Source organism: Peromyscus californicus, unplaced genomic scaffold (genome assembly GCF_007827085.1).
Source record: "Peromyscus californicus insignis strain IS unplaced genomic scaffold, ASM782708v3 Scaffold_4__1_contigs__length_199733344, whole genome shotgun sequence".
In the NCBI taxonomy this organism is placed as follows: Eukaryota; Metazoa; Chordata; class Mammalia; order Rodentia; family Cricetidae; genus Peromyscus; species Peromyscus californicus.
This window is the reverse complement of record NW_026294562.1, coordinates 137805370-137825802: the sequence shown is the minus strand read 5'-3', so window position 1 is coordinate 137825802 and position 20433 is coordinate 137805370. Positions and strand designations below refer to the sequence as shown.

At 46.0% G+C, this 20433-nt stretch overlaps 1 protein-coding gene across 3 annotated transcripts in view; it reads left to right on the top strand.

The window, feature by feature from the left end:
* The window catches only part of Trpm1 (transient receptor potential cation channel subfamily M member 1), a 71266-nt gene that overhangs the window by 8311 nt on the left and 42522 nt on the right, over positions 1–20433 (top strand). For 2 of the 3 annotated variants that reach the window (XM_052712374.1, XM_052712376.1), the window contains 7 exons: positions 376–499; positions 1308–1380; positions 2184–2284; positions 11006–11176; positions 12369–12503; positions 13486–13536; positions 16330–16470. In XM_052712374.1, coding sequence (XP_052568334.1) covers positions 376–499; positions 1308–1380; positions 2184–2284; positions 11006–11176; positions 12369–12503; positions 13486–13536; positions 16330–16470 — 796 coding nt within the window. Of the gene's footprint in view, positions 1–375; positions 500–1307; positions 1381–2183; positions 2285–11005; positions 11177–12368; positions 12504–13485; positions 13537–16329; positions 16471–16626; positions 17330–20433 lie in introns of those variants that run through there. The other variant, XM_052712375.1, reaches the window with a different exon arrangement.

The window sequence follows — 20433 nt, the reverse complement described above, 5'->3', positions numbered from 1 at the left end:
TAGGCTGAGGGGACATCTGACTTGATCCGCTCAGACATCTCAGAAATGTCTAACTCATAAGGAGTTTTCTTGATCTCCTCTCCAGTTCCCAAGGTCAGTGTGAGAGCTCCTGGGAGCTCATGTTCCTGACCGAATCCTCTCTGCCGAATCCTCTCTCTTGCACCTTTGTTTTCCCTTATAAGTCTCTCAAAGAGCTAAACTGAGGCCACTTTTTAATGTTGCTTTTAGGCCAGGGTGACTTTTTGTCTCCTGTACACAAAACTCTTCCATTAGCGGTCACAAATCAAAAACATTTGGGTGGGCAAAGCTGTCTGGTTTACGCGGGAATTGCCCTAATTCCCTCGCTTCCTTCTCTCTCCGTCTCCCTTTGAACAGAATCATAAACGAGTCCCTGCGGGACCAGCTCCTAGTCACCATTCAGAAAACATTTAATTACAGCAAGTCACAATCACATCAGCTGTTTGCAATTATCATGGAGTGCATGAAGAAGAAAGAACTCGTGAGTATCTTGAATTTATTTCCGACCACATTCCATGGAGAGAGCTGTTTCCTTGTCTGGCTCTGCCATACATGCTCCAGGAACTTCTGCATACTTCAGTTGACCTCCCCAAAAGGCAACTTAGAAACTCATTCCCAACTAGCTGCCTGTGTGCACTGCGGGAGGGGAACAAGCCCACAGAGAGTCCCAGGTGTTCCCAGACCTTAGCAAACGTGAGGTGATGTCATACCATGTCTCTCCACTCAGAGATGCAAAACGTAAATCAGACTTAAAATCCCTGGGAACAGAGACACGCCGCGACAGCCCTTTAGAGGCGGTTGCCAAGTCAAATTCGCTTCCCTTTGCAAATGCGGGGCTCATTTCTCGTTCCTTCCTGCAGCTGTCTTCATGGGGCCCTGGCACCCCTCATTCACTTATGACGACAGAATCAAAGTTCTAAACTCGCAAATGCCCTGTTAACATATTCCTTCTGATTAGACGCGTGTTCACCAGCTCAGTTGGCTATTTAGATATTGGAGGAAAGATCCTGGGTCAGCACCCTCCTCCCAAGGTGGGATAAAGAATAAACTCCAAGTCCAGGCAAGGATTCCATAGCAAGAATAACACGGAAACTCCCGGAGACTGAAAACTCTTGTGAATGTCTGACCAGCTCTCTGGCTCACTGCATCACTCTTTGTGTTCAGTTTAAAAACAAACAAACAAACAAACAAACAAACAAACAAACAAACAAACAACAAACCAGCTCAATTCTTCCTCTTGGTTTCAATGTTGCCTTGATTCTGTCTTTCCCCCATTCACCTGTTCCCAGGTCACTGTGTTTCGGATGGGTGCTGAGGGTCAGCAAGATGTTGAGATGGCCATTTTAACTGCCCTGCTGAAAGGTGAGCTTCTGGGAAGTAGCGATTCTGTCTTTTGTCTCCTCAGAGCTCCCTGGCAAGGGCTTTGCCAGTAGCAAGTGCTCCTTTGCTTCCTTCCCATCCTACCAAGGACTTTGGGTAAAAGAACCCTGAGCCAGCCGGGTTGCCTGGGGTGACCTCAGCGTGAAATGCTGGAATGACCAGACTCTGAGAGAGCTTTTTGTGGAACGGGGTTGATGGGACCCCTGGATGTCACCGACTTGTCAGAGCTTTTTCTATCCATAGCTGTCCTATGTAAGTCTGACTCCTGAACACTGCACCCACCTCTAATGACAGGCTGTGATCAGGAGCTTATGATACGGTGGGGTCTCCCTGCGGGAAGTGCATTTCCGCCCTGCCTCTCAGCTAGTCTGGGGCCACAGTGACAAGAGGAGGGTCACTACAGACTTGATGCTGCCCTGTGCTCTGTGCTGCTTCGGGGCCTATGGTCCTCGGCCCAGCCTGGCAGATGTCAGGCTGTTTCAGATTTCTCTCCTTTTCAGATGAGAAAAGAACGAATTGAATTGGTAGGTTCTCCTCCATCCCTTCCAGGAAACTATGCCCAGTTGGCTTGGGATGAAATTGCCTCTGGCTTCCTCTCAGGAAACCTCAAAAAAAAAAAATCAGAGTTCTTAGCTTTGGTGGGCATTTGGGACAAGAAAGGAGGAAGTAGCAGGTGCTTAGTTCCAAACCAGTTCCCCTGGGAAGCCCAAGTTCCCGCCCCAGAACGTGCCAAACTCAGGTGGTCCAGACACAAGTGAGGACACTCTCACTTCTTCCTTTCCCAGGAACCAACGCGTCGGCTCCAGATCAGCTGAGCTTGGCACTGGCTTGGAACCGAGTTGACATAGCACGAAGCCAGATCTTCGTCTTTGGCCCACACTGGCCGGTAAAACGTTTTTTTGTTTTTTGTTTTTTTTTTTCTGTTGCTTTTGTTTTTGTTTTTCTGGAGACAGGGTCTCGTATAGTCCAGGCTGGCCAAGAAGGTGCTATGGAGGCAAGACAGGTCTTGAACTCCTGACCTTCCAGCCTTCACCTCCCAAGTGCTGAGGTGAAAGACCATCGCCACTATGCCTGGTGGAACGGTTTTCTGTTTAGAATGTTTACGTGACTTGGCATGGTGCTATGTTAGTGTGTCCTTGATCATGACATGGATCTTGGGTTCTGATCTGGGTAATCCATGAGATTACTGGAAGATGTTGCTGTTTAACTTCAAAGAAACCAAAGAAACAAAGGCTCCAGTACTGATTCCTCACTGAGCGGGTCTGCCCGAGGAAACTAATCACCAAACCTTTCATCATTGCTGGTAAAAGAGGGTTTTACTCTTTGAAAGAAGAAAATCGATCATTAAAATTAACCACAGTGTTTCCTTCCAGGGCACTGAGTTTTCAGGCTGTTTCATGAAACTTTGGGGTGCCTAGAGAACTCCATGCATGTTGTCTATATGATGTGACCGTTGTATGTGGTATCTTTGCTCTAGTATCTGTGGTATGGTTTAAAGTATTGTATGCAACAAGTCTGTGCACAGCGTGTGTGCAGCATATGTGACTTATGATATATGGATTGTGATACAAGGATGTAGTTTAACATGTGTGGTGTATATGGGTTTATAACATGTATCTCTCTCTCTCTTTCTCAGTGTGTGTGTGTGTGTATGTGTGTGTGTGAACTTGAGAGAATGGACACATGTAACTTTCATGCTTGTCACATCTGTAGAATAGTGTCTGTTATGTATGTGCTATATGATGTGTTTGTGGTATGATGTGTGGAGGCAGGTATATGTGTATGTGTGCATGTGTGTGACTGGCAAGTGTATGTGTGTTTTTATTGAGGGATATTTTGTATGTTTATGGCTGTGAAAATGTATATGAAAGACACACAGTATGTGTGTGGTTGGAAGATTGTGTGTGTTGTGGTGTAGGGCAAACGGTGTGTATGTGCACACACAGGCAACCATAAAGAGCACACACACTTAGCATGTGTGGTGAGTGACTCAGGCATCCTTAAGACACTCCTTCAAACAAAGCAACTCCTTTGCTCTAAAAACTAGACCATAATCCAGTGACAGGCTAGAAAGCCACACAAGGATCCCAAAGGAATGTCAGAGACACTATTGCTAGCAATAATTGCTCAGCCTGTATTTGAAGTTTGAAGCAAACTTTGCTCTTTATGGATGTGGTCCATGCCAACCCACATCCCTTTAAAGCTGTGGTACCTACAATGTAATACCCTATGTTGGATGTGATCTCACCTGCACAGCACAGATGACTATCACCTGCCTTGTGCTGGCTCTATTCATCCCCCCAGCCCAGAAACAGAATCATTTCACCCCTATTAACCCACCTGCAAAAATCCCCCAAGAGTTCTGGCATACACACCACCTGCTACACAAATCCCTCATTCCACAGCTCTGGGGACAGAGTGGCTATTCTAGGGCCAGGCAGCAGGCACCCAGGGCCTTGCTACTCTCTTCCTTGTTACCTTTTACCTTGCTAGGTTTAGTCTACCATGTCACAACCCTATCGGCGTTTGTAAGAGTCCAATTATGTCATCACCTGATTTTCCTTGTGGCTGAAGCAAGTGCCACCAATAACCTGGTCTCTCTCTAGGCTACCATTTTTCTCTTGCTCTCTGGGATTTCCCCCTAACATTCCATTTTAACCTATTATGACATCTAGTGTAGAGTTTCAACAATTAAAGTGTAAACATCCACCCATCAGCTGCCCTCTTCTGGACAGCCCCTGAGGCCCCTCCTCAGAAACCCCTCCTCTACCAGCCCAGGCTACAAGCTATTCCTCTGAAGTGGCCCACAGTGCTCTTGGAATCCCAGATGTTAGCCAGGAAGCAGAGTAGGTGAGCTCATCTGAGCAAGGAGAAGCTCGTTTCCTATGGCGGTCACACCCCTTGTGCCTTCTCCACGCCCCACAACTGCAAGGCCAGAAGCTGCAGCAGAGAACGGCCGCCACTCCACACTTGCTAAACGTGTTTCCAAAACTGCATACTGACTCACTCATTCATTCAGAAAGCGTTCTGTCTGGGGCTCTTGTTTCATGTGCTGGGGACAAAGACATAAAGAGAGCAGAATCACGAAAACCTGTAACGCCGGGGGCAGATGTGGGGGTGGGGGATGGAAAGACGAAGGAAGCTGGTAGGGAACAAAATAGTAGACAATTTTTGGATTCCAAGTTATAAGAAGAGCTAAGGGCCGGGCGGTGGTGGCGCACGCCTTTAATCCCAGCACTCGGGAGGCAGAGCCAGGCGGATCTCTGTGAGTTCGAGGCCAGCCTGGGCTACCAAGTGAGTTCCAGGAAAAGGCACAAAGCTACACAGAGAAACCCTGTCTCGAAAAACCAAAAAAAAAAAAAAAAAAAGAAGAGCTAAGACAGAAAATGTGCTTGCGTGAGAGAGAATATAGGGCGCTAATTCGTAATGGAATACCAGGAAGGACATTGCTGGAAACATGGAGTGGACACTGAGTATGGGTGGTGAACAGAGAGATGCTGGCTTCCACCCAGGAGGAAGGGCACCTGGAACAGAAAGAGACAAGAAAGGGATGGGCAAAACAAGCAATGTGAAAAGGGAGCGTTATGACTGGACTACAAAGTGAGAAGGGGGTGACTCAGCTGAAAGCTGGCCAGGCTGTGCGCTGCTGATTCCTGCAAACAAAATCCAGGACTGAATGCTGGGACCTAGAAGCTGGGGGATACACAGAATTTTTTTTAAGCAACAATATTTGTTATCCTGTACCATTTCTGAGGGTCAGGAACTTGGGGGTGGCTTAGCTGTGCAGTTCTGGCTCAGAGGCTCCCATTAATGGAAGCATGGAGTTTATCCTTGGGTGGCTGGCTTCTTCCACTTAGCACAGTGTCCTCAAGACCCCTCCATTCTGGATGTGCAATGTGTCAGAATGGTCTCCTTCTTATCTTTCTTTCTCCCTCCCTTCCTTCCTCCCTTCCTTCCTTCTTTCCTTCCTTCTTTCCTTCCTTCCTTCCTTCCTTCTTTCCTTCCTTCCTTCCTTTCTAACTTCATTTCTTTCTTTCTTTCTTTCTTTCTTTCTTTCTTTCTTTCTTTCTTTCTTTCTTTCTTTCTTTCTTTCTTTCTTTCTTTTTCTTTCTTTCTTTCTTTCTCTCTCTCTCTCTCTTTTCCCTCTCTTGTCTTTTTGTTTCTCAAGATAGGGCTTCTCTGTGAAGTCCTGGATGCCCTGGAAACTCACACTGTAGACCAGACTGGCCTCTAACTCAGAGATCCTCCAGCCTCTGCCTCTCAAGTGCTAATACTAAAGTCATGTGTCACCATGCCTGGCTGTTCTTTCTTAAGACTGAAAAATGTTCCACTTTAGGCCTAGTATAATGAAGCACATCTTTAATCCTGGCACTCAGGAGGCAGAAGCTGGTGGAGCACTGTGAGGTTGAGACCAGTCTGGTCTACAAAGTGAGTTCTAGGACAGCAGGGTTACACAGGGAGACCCTTTCTTGAGAAAAAAGAGAAAAAAAAGAAAAAGTCCCACTTTGTGTGTGTTGGCCCTGCTTATTCATCCATCCATCCATCCATCCATCCATCCATCCATGGTGAATACTAGCCATCGGGAGTGGCACTGTTATGAATGTGGATGTGCAGGTATCCATTTGAGTCTTGCTTAAATTCCTTTGGGAACATATCCAGAAGTGAATTTCTGTCATAATTCACCTAATTATGCAAAATTCTGTTTAATGTTTTTTGGGAGTCATCATAATCTTTTCAATAACGTTTTCACAATTTCATATCTGCAGCCGAAGTGCCAATGTTCTAATTCCTCTACTTTTTCAAAAACATGTACTATTTTCTACTGTTTTAGTTTTTCATAATAGCCATCCTAGTGTGTTGGGATGGCATCTTGGCTGATTTTAGTTTGTGTTTCCTTCGTGATCCCTTGTGGTGAGCATCTGTGCTGTCCACTTGTGTAATTCTTTGGATAAATGTTGCATGAATTCCTAAATAGTCTTAATAAAAAAAAAAACCAGAGCCAGATATTGGAGTAAATGCTGAAAAATCAGAGAGACAAAGGAACAAGCCGCTAGAGAAACTTCTCATGACTACCGAATCCTCAGGCCAAATGGAAGGCGGGATCCTATCTCCACAAATCCTCTAAGTCCTTAGCCAAAAGGCCCTACTTCCTGTCTCCTCACACCTTACATGCTTTTCCCCACCCAGCCATTTCACTTCCTTCCTAGTGCTGGGGTTAATGGCGTGTGTGCTTCCTAAATACTGGAGTCAAAGGCATGAAATCCCAAGTGCTGGGATTAAAGGCGTGTGACTCCCAAGTACTAGGATTAAAGGTGTGTGCCACCACTGCCTGGCTCTGTTTCTCTCCTAGACTGAGTCAATCTCATGTAATGGCCTTGAACTCATAGAGATCCATTTGGATCTCTGTCTCCCCAGTGCAAAGATTAAAGGTGTGTTCCACTACTGCCTGGTATCTATGTTTAATCTAGTGGCTCTGTCCTCTGATCCTCAGGCAAGCTTTATTTGATACACAATAAATCACCACAGAGAAATATCTATTCAGTCTTTTGCTTATTTTTGAATTGGATTTTTGCTGTTGAGTTTTAGGAGTTCTCCATACATTCTGAGCATTAATCCTTTTTCATATTTTTGATTTGCGACGTATTCCCTCATCTTATAGCAGTGGTTCTCAACCTGTGGGCCGTGACCTCTTTGGGGGCCACAGATCAGATATCTTGCATATTGGATATTTACATTGTGATTCATTAACAGTAGCAAAATTGCAGTTATAAAGTAGCAACAAAATAATTTTATGGTTGGGGGTTAGCACAACATGAGGAACTGTATTAAAGGATCATAGCATTAGGAAGGTTGAGAACCGCTGTCCTATAGGTTGCCTTTACTCTTTAGACAGTATCATTATTATTGCTACTACATTCTCTCTCTCTCTCTCTCTCTCTCTCTCTCTCTCTCTCTCTCTCTCTCTCTCTCTGTGTGTGTGTGTGTGTGTGTGTGTGTGTGTGCATCTGAGTGCAGGTGTCTGTAGAGAGCATTATATACTTTCTTCATCTACTCCAGGCTGTGTTGGGCTTTTTGTTTCAGAAACACTGGGAGGGGACCATCTGCAGCAGCTGTGTAACCCTCTAATGGAATATTAAAGTGACCCAGATGAGGAAAAGCATTTGGACCTAGAGCAGAGACAAAAAACAAAGCAAAAACGGGATGGAATCAAGCAGTTCTGGGCATGGAACATGACTGCATATAAGGATGGGCTAATCACGGAGGGAGGCAGAGAGCGAGAGATCAGCAAGGACACTCAGTTCCACTTCTTGCACGGCTGATAAGTTCGTGGAGATGAGGAACACTGGAAAGGACTGCTCTGGAGGAGATGTCTCCTGGGTGCACTCTTTTCTCAGCAACATTTTCTACTTCTTGCTTTGTTTCTGTTTATTTTTGTTTATATTTGTTTGTTTTGTTTTGGTTTTTTGAGACAAGGTTTCTCTGTGTATACCTGGTTGGCCTGGAACTCAATTTGTAGACCAGGCTGGTCTCAAACTCGCAGAGATTTGCCTGCCCCTGCCTCCAAAGTGCTGGGATTAAAGGCGTGCACCTTAACCCACTGCCTGGCTTAAGGTTCTGCCTTTTTTTTTTTTTAAGCCTTCTAGGGTGAATGACTCTTTAAGACTTTTATTTATTTTTACTTTATGAATATTGGTGTTTGCCTGCATGTATGTGAGTGCACTACGTACATACAGTGCCCATGGAGGCCAGAAGAGGACATCAGATCTCCTGAAACTGTAATTACAGACCTTTGTTGTTTGCTTGTTTTAATAATAGGCATCCTAACGACTCTGGTTTGTTCCCCAAGGTTCACCTGCTAGAAGCTTTGTGCCCAGAACAGTAGTGTTGTGTAGACAAATTTCTAAACAGTCTCATTTAATAGAAACACAGAGCCAGATACAGGGGTGAAAGCCGTAGAGATCAGGGAAATAGGAATAGCCACCAGCTAACCTTAGCTCACCATACCACCATAGCTTCCCAAGAGAACCAGCTTCTTCCTGTCTAACCTGTGCCTCTATTGCTTTCCTGTTCTCCTTCTCATTGGCTCTTAGCCCAGCTACCTCACTTCCTTGTCACTGCCTGTCTATACAGACCTCCAGGTCTCTACGGTTGGTACTGGGATTAAAGGTGTGTGTCACAAGCTGGGCGGTGGTGGCGCACGCCTTTAATCCCAGCACTCGGGAGGCAGAGGCAGGTGGATCTCTGTGAGTTCGAGGCCAGCCTGGTCTACAGAGCAAGATCCAGGAAAAGGCGCAAAGCTACACAGAGAAACCCTGTCTCAAAAAAAAAAAAAAAACCAAAAAAAAAAAAAAAAGGTGTGTGTCACCACGCTTGGCTGTGTCCTTGAGCACACGGAGACTCTGCCTGCCATGCGATTGGATTAAGGGCCTGTGCTACCACTGCCTGACTTTTGTTTAGGGCTGGCTATGTCCTCTGATCTTCAGGCAAACTTTATTTATTAACATACAAATAAAATATCACCACATTTCAGCACGAATGAAATATCACCACAGTGTTGAGATGGAAGAAGCCTTAAGAAGTGGGTTCTGAAGCCGGGTGGTGGTGGAGCACACCTTTAATACCAGCACTTGGGAGGTAGAGCCAGGTGGATCCCTGTGAATTTGGGGCCAGCCTGGTCTACAGAGCAAGTTCCGGGACACCTAGAGCAACACAGAGAAGTCCTATCTTAAAACAAACAAACACAAAGGATTGCTGTCATTCTTCAGACCATGGCTAGCTTCTGTGGGAAAAGCTGTGATAAAGAAAAGGAGCAAGGGTGCCCCATCTCCCCCATTTTCTGGCTTCCTGCCTCACCAGCCACAGCTGCTCCCGCTGTGGCCCTTCCCCCACAGTCATGATGCAGCAAGGAGCCCTGGGCAGTGCCGGACCCATATTGTTTGGAGTTTCAGCCTCCAAAACCATAGGCTACACACAGTGTCCAGCTCCCGGTATTTTGTTGCAACAGCAGAAAGCTAACTAATACAGATGAGTCTGTGAGCCATGCATGTAGAGGTGTTGAGTTCACCAAAGGAACTCTGGGGAGGAGTGTGGGCTGAAACTAGACAGGGAAGATCGTTCATGAATTAATAGTGGCTGGTGGTGTGAGTGTCCATAAGACTGCTGAGGGAGAGAGCAAAATCAAAGTGACAGGGGCTAAGGGCAGAGCCCAGAAGAGCACTGGCCACACAGAAAAAAAAAAAAAAAGCTGGAGCTTGCAGTGCCCTTCGTAAAGAAGGCTAAGGGAGGAAGCAGTTGTTGAGTCACGTGACTAAGAGCTTGATTGACATGAAGGGGGCCGAGTAATGCCCAGGACCTGGGCACCAGCATTGTCACCAGTGACCAAAGCCAGAACAATGGACAGAAAGACACAGCAAAGCAAGTAGAGGAAAGAGAAGAGGAGGGACTAGGGATGACCCAAGAGCGGAAGAGGTGGGAGGAAGGCGGTGGAGAGAGGACTTCACAGGGGGCCAGTGCTTCTGCCCCTGGCTGCGTTACCATGACACACCCCACACTCCACACTTCCCGGGAGGTCAGGCCCACTTCTTTGACCTCCTATTCCACTGAGTGAGCACCCTCTGCCTTCGAGGTCTTCAGCCTGTCACCACACTGCCTGTGTTCCTGAAGCTCCATCCACCACCACACTGCATGTGCCCCTGAAGCCTCCATCTACCACCACACTGCATGTGCCCCTGAAGCCTCCATCTACCACCACACTGCATGTGCCCCTGAAGCCTCCACCCATCACCACACTGCATGTGCCCCTGAAGCCTCCACCCATCACCACACTGCATGGTCTCTGGAGCCTCCATCCATCACCACACTGCATGTTCTCTGAAGCCTCCATCCACCACCAACCACATTGTGTAGCTCCAAGGCACCTGCTAGAGCTGCTGTAGCCACAAAAATCTCCAGCTCACATTTCCTCCTGGACAGTGACTTGCATTCTTATATATTACCTCTGATTCATTCATGGTCACATTCTCCCATCATTAGAGGACTATCAGCACACCTTTGGTACCTTTTGATTTACTTCTCAGCATCTTTTCCTCAAAATATACCCATCAATCAACATGTTATCCACTTCAAATACTCACAGCCATTGCATCAGACCAATTAAGTCTTTGTGCCCATGATGAACAGTGGTTCACAGTATTAGGATCTTCTTCATCAGACATCCAGGCCATGGTGACAAGAGTTTGCATGTGTACATGTGTGCATGCCTGTGTGTGCTGGTGCATATGTGCCCTGGGTGTATGATATGTGTGTACTCATGCACATGTTCATAGGTTTACCCGTGGGTATGTACACCCTCACCACGTGCACATTATTTGCATGAATGTAAATGTGCACATGTACGTACACCTTACAATGTGTACATGTGTTTGTACTATTCATGTGTGTGGATATATGTGAGTCTATGCCATGTGTGCATGGGTGAGCATGTAGATGTAGGTATGTGTACATACTCCATGTGTGTGCATATAGAGTTTGGGGTGCCACCATGCTTATCTTAGAATAAGTGGCAGTCTTGGTACCTTTTCCCAACACTGCTTGCTGTGGATTGCAGCCACTGGGAAGCCTGGCCCCTCCGGTGGACACCAAAGTCACAGAGAAGGAGAAGAAGCCACCGACAGCCACCACCAAGGGGAGAGGGAAAGGAAAAGGCAAGAAGAAAGGCAAAGTGAAAGAGGAGGTGGAAGAAGAAACGGACCCCCGGAAGATCGAGCTGCTGAACTGGGTGTGTGGAGAGTCCTTGCTCACGTGTCTTGAGACTGCAAAGACCAGAGCTGGCCTTGCCCTAGTTCTCCAGGGAAGGGACACTCTAGTCTCCTTTGCTTCATCCCACCAGGATGGAGGACTGATGGGCTGATGCCAATATTTCAGTGGCAATAGTGTGTTCACCACTGTTTCATAAGTAGGAGTGGTTGTCATTATGGCATGCGCTTGTCACTGCAGAGGCCTGCTTGCCTGTCTCAGCAGCAGGGAGACCCAGAAACATCATGCACAGATGGCTCCAGCCTCCCAAGCTGGGTAGCTGCTGCTACTCACCCATCACCCCTCTCCATACTACCACCAGCTCTATCTTCAAAAGGGTTTTGTTGTGTGAACTGTAAATATGTGGTCAGGTTCCCTTATTCTTCTGTACCAAGTGTCTGCATGCCTGCCAAGCAGAGAGAGCAATGACCAGGGCTTCCTTTCAGAGTGGTACCTTTGTTCCATAATTAGGAGTGTGTGACCACTCACCCACACAGCAACCCAGTGGCCTGTGACATGCCCACATGGTCCTACCACCATCAAAAGATGCCCCCCAGCCAAGGAAACAGCAGAGAGAAACTGAACAGGGCAACGTTGGGATAGTTGTCTTCAACTCATTAAAAAAAAGTTAGATTTTTTTGTTTATTTTTATTATTTTATGTGTATGAGTGTTTTGCCTGTGTATATGTATGTGCATCACGTACTTGCCTAGTGCCTACAGAGGTTGGAGGAAGGCACTGGATCCCTTGAGGCTAGCATTGGCAAACAGGTTGTAAACTGCCATACAAGTGCTGGGAATTGAACCTGGGTCCTCTTCAAGGGCAGTAAGTGCTCTTAGCTTTTGAGCCAACTCCCCAGCCTTCTTCAACTCATTTTAAAAACATAAAATCTCTAACAGACTTTGACAGAGCATGTGGGGACCAGGCTGAGCAGAAAGGAGAGAAGGTTAAGGCACGTTCATTCAAAGGAAACAACCCTGGGAACCACAGGCCAGGTGCAGCCATTAGTACAGCTCTTGGCATTATGTGAGACCATGGGCTCAATGCCCAGCACCAGGTTAACAAACAGAGAATACAGCTCAGAACATTCCAGAACTTTCCATGATGTGTCCGAATGTCCCCTGCCTGGAGTCTCCAGGGAGGCAATTCATGGTCTCCCTTCTGGATTTCGTGCAGGTGAATGCCTTGGAACAAGCCATGCTGGATGCTCTCGTCTTAGATCGGGTTGACTTTGTGAAGCTCCTGATAGAAAACGGGGTGAACATGCAACACTTCCTCACCATCCCGAGGCTGGAGGAGCTTTACAACACCGTGAGCATCCCAGGGAGAAGGCTGGAGGAGGCGAACTGGCCCTCGGAATATTCCTGTCACTGACACATATTATGCAACAACAACAACAACAAAAAGCGCTCAGTTGAGTTTAGACTCACTGGGGCAGCCTCAGCTGGAAGGCCAGTGTGCCATGGGGGGTAGCTAATTCTCACTTCCTCCTGGCCACTCTATGTTGATATTCTCAGCAACTGTGCCATGCCAGCCAGTCCCTCCAGCTAGAGTAGACAGATGACCCTCGCTGTACAATGGGGCTCACATCTTCATAAAGCCATCTCTGTGGTGAAAATGTGTACGTGATGGTCCTAAGCCACTGAACATCATGACACAAAACACCATCATAGCATCAGGCATTCCCTGGGGGTATGGGGCTTACCCAGAGCTGCAGCTCATGTGGAAAATGAGGAAAAGACTGTGGATCACTAGCCTGGGGAAAGGATTCAGATCCAGTGTCTCGTGACGACTCATGTGTTACTTGTGCGACAGAGAAAAGTCTAAAAATGACCAGATGAACCCCTGCAAGTCTGCATTTACATCCTATGCTTGTGAAGCAAGAGGCCCTCCTGTCCTAAGGCAGCTGCAGACTGAACAGTCACCAGGGTTATTAGTCAACTGTTGCTTGGGAAAACAAATATTAACAGGTAGGAGCTGTGCTGTGTCAGAACAGGAAGGGTTTGGATGAAATCTGCTTTGCCTACACTAGTGCAATTTAAGTTTTGGAAACTTACTTCTTCTTCTGGCATTCTAAGACACGGTGTAAAACATGCAGATATTCAACACTGCAAGAACACTGAAACTATCCAAAGTATTTCACACACATTTGAATGTGGGGACCACAGCCAGGTGTCTTAGAAAATAAATGAGTCAGTAGTACATTACAAATCCCACAATTCAGTGGGGCAGAATTTTGCTCAAGAGTTGAAGAGCCAACCATACTTATTGTGGCTGACTGCTTCCCTTTCAGAGACTGGGTCCACCAAACACCCTTCATCTGCTGGTGAGGGATGTAAAGAAGGTGAGTCCATCTGCCCTGTACCTGCTAGCATCCATCGCTAAAATAGTTTGGAGAACAATCTTCTGTTTGTGACATGTGTTACCTTTTTATTTGAGACAGGGAACATTATTTGAGACACAGGGAACAATTACTTCCTCTGTCCATAGCAAGAGTTTATTTATTACTTTAAGAAGAGAAGAATAAAGGGAGAGGCTGTAAGTGCTTGGAACTGGAGTTTGGATTTCTAGCATCCAGTAAATGCTAGGTGAGGTCCTGTGAGAGGACTCAGCAGGTAAAGGTGCTTGCTGATAAGTTTGAGTACCTGAGTTTGATCTCTGGGACTCATACAGTAGAAGAGAAGTGACTGCTACATGTTTTCCTCTGACCTTTATAGCTGCACTGTGGCATGCGTGCGCGTGCGCACATGCACACACACACACACACACGCACGCACGCACGCACGCACGCACGCACGCACACACACACACACACATGCACACGCGCGCGCGCACACACACACTAAATATATAAAATTGTTTTTAAAAAAATCTAAGCAGGATGGTCATGGTGCCCCCACCTCGTAACCCTAGCCTGCCAGAGGTAGAGACAGAGAATCCGTGAACTAAGCTGGCAAGCTCTAGGTTCATTTTAGCCTCTACTTCAATACATAAGGTAGAGAGAAGCTGAGAAAGACACCAGACTTGTCAACTTCAGGTCTCCACAGGCATGCACACACATGCATGCATGTGTACCTACACATACAAACACAAATACACACATGCATGCATGCCAAACAAACATACATACATACATACATACATACATACATACAAAAAGCAAAACTAAAATTTGAAGTAGCAGGGAGGTAGAATAAGCTTTGTCACAGCCCAGGAGCACACTGATGCTGCGGGATTATAGTGTAGCACCAACGTGACTCCACAAGTACCAACAGGAGGCTCCTCAGGAGGCCTGTGTGTCCTGGGCATTGCATCAGAGGTTCTCAGCCTTTGCAGTTCCCTCATTTCTAAGGGGAACCGCTCTCCTCATTCTCCAGGGCTCCCCACTATGGACAGCCTGTGTTCCTGTGGGGTCTTGCTCATTCAGTCCTACCCTGGGATCTCTTGTGTCTTGTCATCACAAGTTAGAGATGAGATCAGGTTCTCATAGGAGCAATCTATCTCTCTAGAATGAGAGAGTGGGGCTTTGGGTCAGAGTCCTGGATGGTCTGGTCATATTTCTTATCAATATTCAGCTCTAAGAATACGAGAATATGATTTCTACAGAGCAGAATAGAATCAGTGGATCTGGGAACTGAGGACCTCAGAGACTCTCTGGTCCAGAGCCTTGTTACACACACAAGAAGTCTGCTCCCTCCCTCAAGATCCAGGTGGGAGAAAGATTAGGAAGTGTAAACTTTCGAAGTGAGAGCTGTCCAAGTTCAAGCCCAACCACTTCCCAGCTGAATGACTTCAATAATCTCCCCTTCTCCTACAGTCCTCCCATCTCCCACTTGATTCCCTGTTCATAATCATCACCCCCAAATTGTTCCATGGCTGCAACCTGAAGTTTAAGCTTGTTCGAATACACATAAATTCCCAATGGGCCTGGCCCATGCCCGTGACCCCTACTCCCTCCCACCACGTTCCACCATACTCTAAGCCAACCCACCTGAATGTGGGGAGGAGCCCTGGGAGACTGTGTTCTGTCTCACAGCACTTGCTCTTTCTCTTTCTATCCATCATCCCTGCTCCACTGCTCCTATATCATCGTCTCCTGGAAGCCCACCTAGGCATCTCAGACATTCCTGTGAGTTCCACATGATGCTGTGCGCTGCTCTTCACAGCTTCATCCCTCCCCCTCCCCCAGCATACAGCTCCTTGTTACCAATAAGGAATCTTTGGGCTGGGATGTAACTCAACAGCAGAATGCATTCCTACAGTATATGAAACCCTGAGGTCAATCCTCAGCACTGAAAAGTCCCAAGAGTAAAAAACACCCAACATAGTCAATGATCATAATAGAATCTGAAGAAATACAGATTTCATGAGCAAAGGATTCAGCCAGTGTAGCTAGTCTGCTTACAAAAATGACATTCAATAGATCCCAGTGTACCAAATCATTCCAGCTATTAGAATATCAATTGACACAATGATGTGTCAGCCTGTCTAGAATGTGGATGTGTAAGCACAATGCAGGGGATGCCTCTCTTCAGGCCATTTCTTCTCACCACTGGGACTCTGTCCCAGCAGACCCTCTTCCACAGTGATAAGATTCAGTCCCTTTGGTAGCTCTCTGTCATACCAGACAGCTGCTGGTTGTGTTTTTACTGAGGATCCAGTGTCCCCCAGAGTCACTGAGTCCCATTTAAACTTTCGCCAGAGAGGCTCCAGTCCTGAAAAATACGTGGGCTTCCTATGGATTCCCATGAGACCCACTTCCCTAATGAAACTTGGCCCCTCCCTGAGGCTAGCTTCCCCTCTCCAAAGGGCTATCAAGGGTATGTGTCATACAAATAAATCTGCTTATAGTCCACCGGCACCACACAGCTTCCTCCACCTCCACATACCAGCTACAAACCATTCTCTCTGGCCATGAGTGTGCCATAGACTCTGTGGTGACTGGGTGTCTAACTCTTTCTTCTCAATGGGAGAGCTTATGCCAATTTTTGGAATGTGGTTTAACCTGCCATCCCTGCACATCATATGGTAACAGACCGAACTTGGTTGTTATAGTAACAGCCAAGTTGCTACCGGGGTGATGACATGTGCCTGACTTGTGGGATGATGTCTTCACAGTGAACTTCTTTTTTTACAGAGCAACCTTCCACCAGATTATCACATCAGCCTCATCGACATAGGGCTAGTGCTGGAGTATCTCATGGGAGGCGCCTACCGATGCAACTACACTCGTAAAAGTTTCCGGACTCTCTACAACAACTTGTTTGGCCCTAAGAGGGTAGAGATCAGCAGACACGCAGTGTCCTGTGTCTCCCAGAATGGCATGTGGTTCCTTGATGTGCTTCCCGATAAGTCTACCTGTGCAGAACCCAACTCTTCACGCCATGTGTCCCCGAGTACACCCACGCTACCTCTGCCCTGATCCCCAGTGTGAGGCCTCCCAGCTCCATGTGCAGCCATGCATATCACCTCTTACTACCGGCTCAGTCAGTGCAACCCGTCAAGCATGTCTGCCTCCCTCTTTCCCCACAATAGCCTTCCTCCTGGGTCCCATGTCTACTCTCTCAACCTGTCCTCCTACAGATCACTGGAGCAGCTGTCATCTTCTAAAGCATGGGGCATGAAAAACATCTGTTGCCACCCCACCCCCAAATCCAGGGCTCCCTGCTGGTCAAACAATCATAGCCAAACTCATGGTACAGCCAAGGAATCCAAGACAGCTGTGGCAAGCCATCCCCACCCTACCACAATAGGTCGTATTCCTCTACCATAATCAAAGTTAATTCCTGACCTGCCGTAATGCTTCTTGTTGCTCCAGCCCTTCAAAACCCCAGTCATGTGAACCTCAGCTCTGTGGGAGGTATTCCTCACTCCTACTCCACAATCTCTGCTGGGAAATTTGTTCGGTTCTACTTACAAGGAGGGCTGTGTGTCTGTACGTCTTTCCAAACTGACTTCTGCTGACAGAAGTGGTTTCCATTTGAAGGCATTTCCTCACTTGGATATTGTTATTAACTAGTGGTGATACAAAGTATTTGACTTCATTAACACAGTACTCACAGTTACCTGAGTAAACTTCTTTCTTTTCCTGCTTCTTCATTATGCAGCCAAAGGCGCTTAAACTTCTGGGAATGGAAGTAAGTACAGCGGGTCTGTAGTAGTTTATGATACTTTGGTCACTCTGTGAAAACTTTTAGATCTAGATTAACACAAAATTGGGCAATGTTTTCCATGAATAAGTACTCTACACAACTCACCAAAATCTTAGATGAGTTGGATGAATCATATAAAAGGTCATACAACCTTTAAAAAAATTTACATGCTAATGGGGGGAAGCTGTGTTTTCCTACGTGTGTGGGTGTGTGCAGGCAAGAGGTTGTCCTCACACGTCTTCCTCAGTTGCTCTCCACTGTGTTTATTGAGACAGGATCTCTCACTGAACCTGGAGCTTGCTGATTATAACTACTTTATCTAACCAGCTAGACTTGGGGAAATCTCCTGTCTCTAGGATTACAGGCAGGTATGATGCCTGCCCAGCTTTTACCTGAGTTCTGGGGATCCAAACTCAGTCCTCACACTTCACAGCCAAGCATTCTATCCATGGAGCCATCTCCCCAGCCTATGCTTATCATATTTTTAAAAAATTAATTTTCTTTTTTGTTGAGAATTCCATACCTGTGTATAATGTATTTTAATCAATCAAATCCACCCTCATTCACTCCCCTCCAATTCTTCCCATATCCTTGCACCTTTCTTCCCTCCCAAATGCATGGGCTGCTTTTTAAAGCCACTGAGTCCTCTCAGGGTCACCTGTATGTACATGGGTGTAGGACCACCTAATGAAGTGTAGGTAGCCTCTCAGAAGCCTCATCCCTGAAGAAAACTGGCTCTATTTGCCCCCATAGACATCAATGGCCAGTAGCTCCTCAGCTAGGGGTGGGACTTTATAAGCTCCTCCCCCACCCATGCTGGGATTTTGGTTGGCTTGATCTTACACAGGTCTTGTGCAAACAGTCACAGCCACTGTGAGGTCACACAGGCAACATGTCTAGCATGTCTAGCAAGTACTGTTTCACTGCAGATGCCAACCACCTCTGGCTCTTACAATTTTTCTTCCCCTTTTTCTGCAATGATCTCTAAGTCTTGGAGAAAGAGAATATGATGTAAATGTCCCCTTTAGAGATGAGCGCTCCACAATCTCTACTGTAAAAAGAAGCTTCTGTGATAAGGTTTGAAAGATGTACTAATCTATAAGCATAAAAATGCCTTGGGGGCAGTTTGATACTATGTCCACTTAGCAGATGTATTGGGTTATCCCTGAAGGCCTATGACCTAGCCAGCCATGGGTTTGGGCCCAGTACCAAGCACAAGAACAAAAGTTTCATCTTGTGAAGCTAGCCTTAAATCCAATCAGAAAGTGTTGGTTACTACAATAAATATTCATGTTACTATCACACCAGTGGGCTTGTCTTGTCAGACCAGTCATTACTGTAGCTCACGGGATTCCCAGTGGGTAGGACGTGATTAGCTTTCTTCCCTGGTAGTGTGTACAGAGCCTTCCAGCTCTGTGAGAGCTAGCCAGTAGGGATGAAGCTTCCAGGTCAGTACCAGCTTCATTTCTCCTTGACTCATGGTCTTTTCAGCAATGGGATCTTGCTATCAAGTTCTGGAAGGTAACCAGAAGCAATGATAACAACCTGTAATATCTGGTGAGGGTGTCTATGGGATAACAGACACTTTTAAAGATAGAGGCTACCTAACTAATGCTATAAAGTTTGTAAAAGCAGTTTCTAAAGAAATCCTAAAGAACAGAAACCCTTAGAGAATGATGTTACTTCTATTATTTAAAAACCATAAAATACCAAAAAAATCTCAATACAACTTTGTAATGTCTTCAATAAGAAATTTAGATTTCCTAAGAATACAAATATAATTTAATGTTAGTAAGTCTTTAATATGTTGCCTCACTGTTAAGATAAACAAGGAAGAGATATGACATGATCATTTATATTTATCAGTAGATACTAATGAGGAAGCTAAAAATTATATAATATTCCTAACATTTTTTTTTAATTAAAATAAAGTTATTTTCACAGAATAAATTCTGATCATGGTTGCCCTCCATCTCCTCACAGATCTTCCCTACCTCCTAACCCTTCCAACTGCACACTTTTCTTCTCTCTTAAACAAACAGATAAATAAAAACAACAAACAATGATACAGCAAAATAAACTATCCAACAACAACAAAAAAAGAAACTAGGAAAGAACATGAGAAACGCAGATACACACAGACACACACACACAAGCAAGCAAACAAAATCCGTACAACCTCAAAACCAGAAGCCATAATATACAAGCAAAAGACCAGTAAGGTTTAAAAAAAAATCCCCTAAGATACTAATGAGTTCATTTTTTGCCCATCTACTGCTGGGTATGGGCTGACCTTAAGTGTGATTTCTATACCCCTTTCTAATAGTTATCAAGTGGAGACAGCTTCTTGGTTGGGGATGGGAGCTCATGTCTACTGCCCCATCTCAGTGCTGGGATTCTGTGAGGTTTGGCTCTGTGCAGGTCTATGCACGCTGCCATGGTCTCTGTGAGTTCATATGTGGATCAGTCCTGTTGTATCTGGAAGACAGTTTCTCTGGATGTTACAATCTTTCTGCCTCCTCTTCTTCAAAGTTCCCTGAGCCCAGACGGGAGGGATTTGGTGAAAATGTCCCATTTAGAACTGAGAGTTCCAAGAGGAAGCTTCTCTGATGAGGACTGAGAGAGAAACTGATCTATAGGTGTGGAGGAATGTCATTAGAGGTCACCTTATTGCTACGTTTCTTTCGCAAAATGACTATCAGCAAATAATACTATTTGACATCAGGAAGAGCAACTCAAGTGACCTCACCATGGGACAAAAGAATTGACAACACCATTAATAAAAAGCTTTAAAAATTAAGCTGGGCGGTGGTGGCACACGCCTTTAATCCCAGCACTTGGGAGGCAGAGCCAGGCAGATCTCTGTGAGTTCGAGGCCAGCCTGGGCTACCAAGTGAGTTCCAGGAAAGGTGCAAAGCTACACAGAGAAACCCTGTCTCGAAAAACCAAAAAAAAAAAGCTTTAAAAATTAAGCACCAAGCGCGGGGGCGGGGGGGGACACAAAACAACAGCACACTAGCTGTAGAGATGCTGTAAGTGTATTTATAAGTAAATTACCGTGTTCAACAGCATCCCATTCTGAATGGATT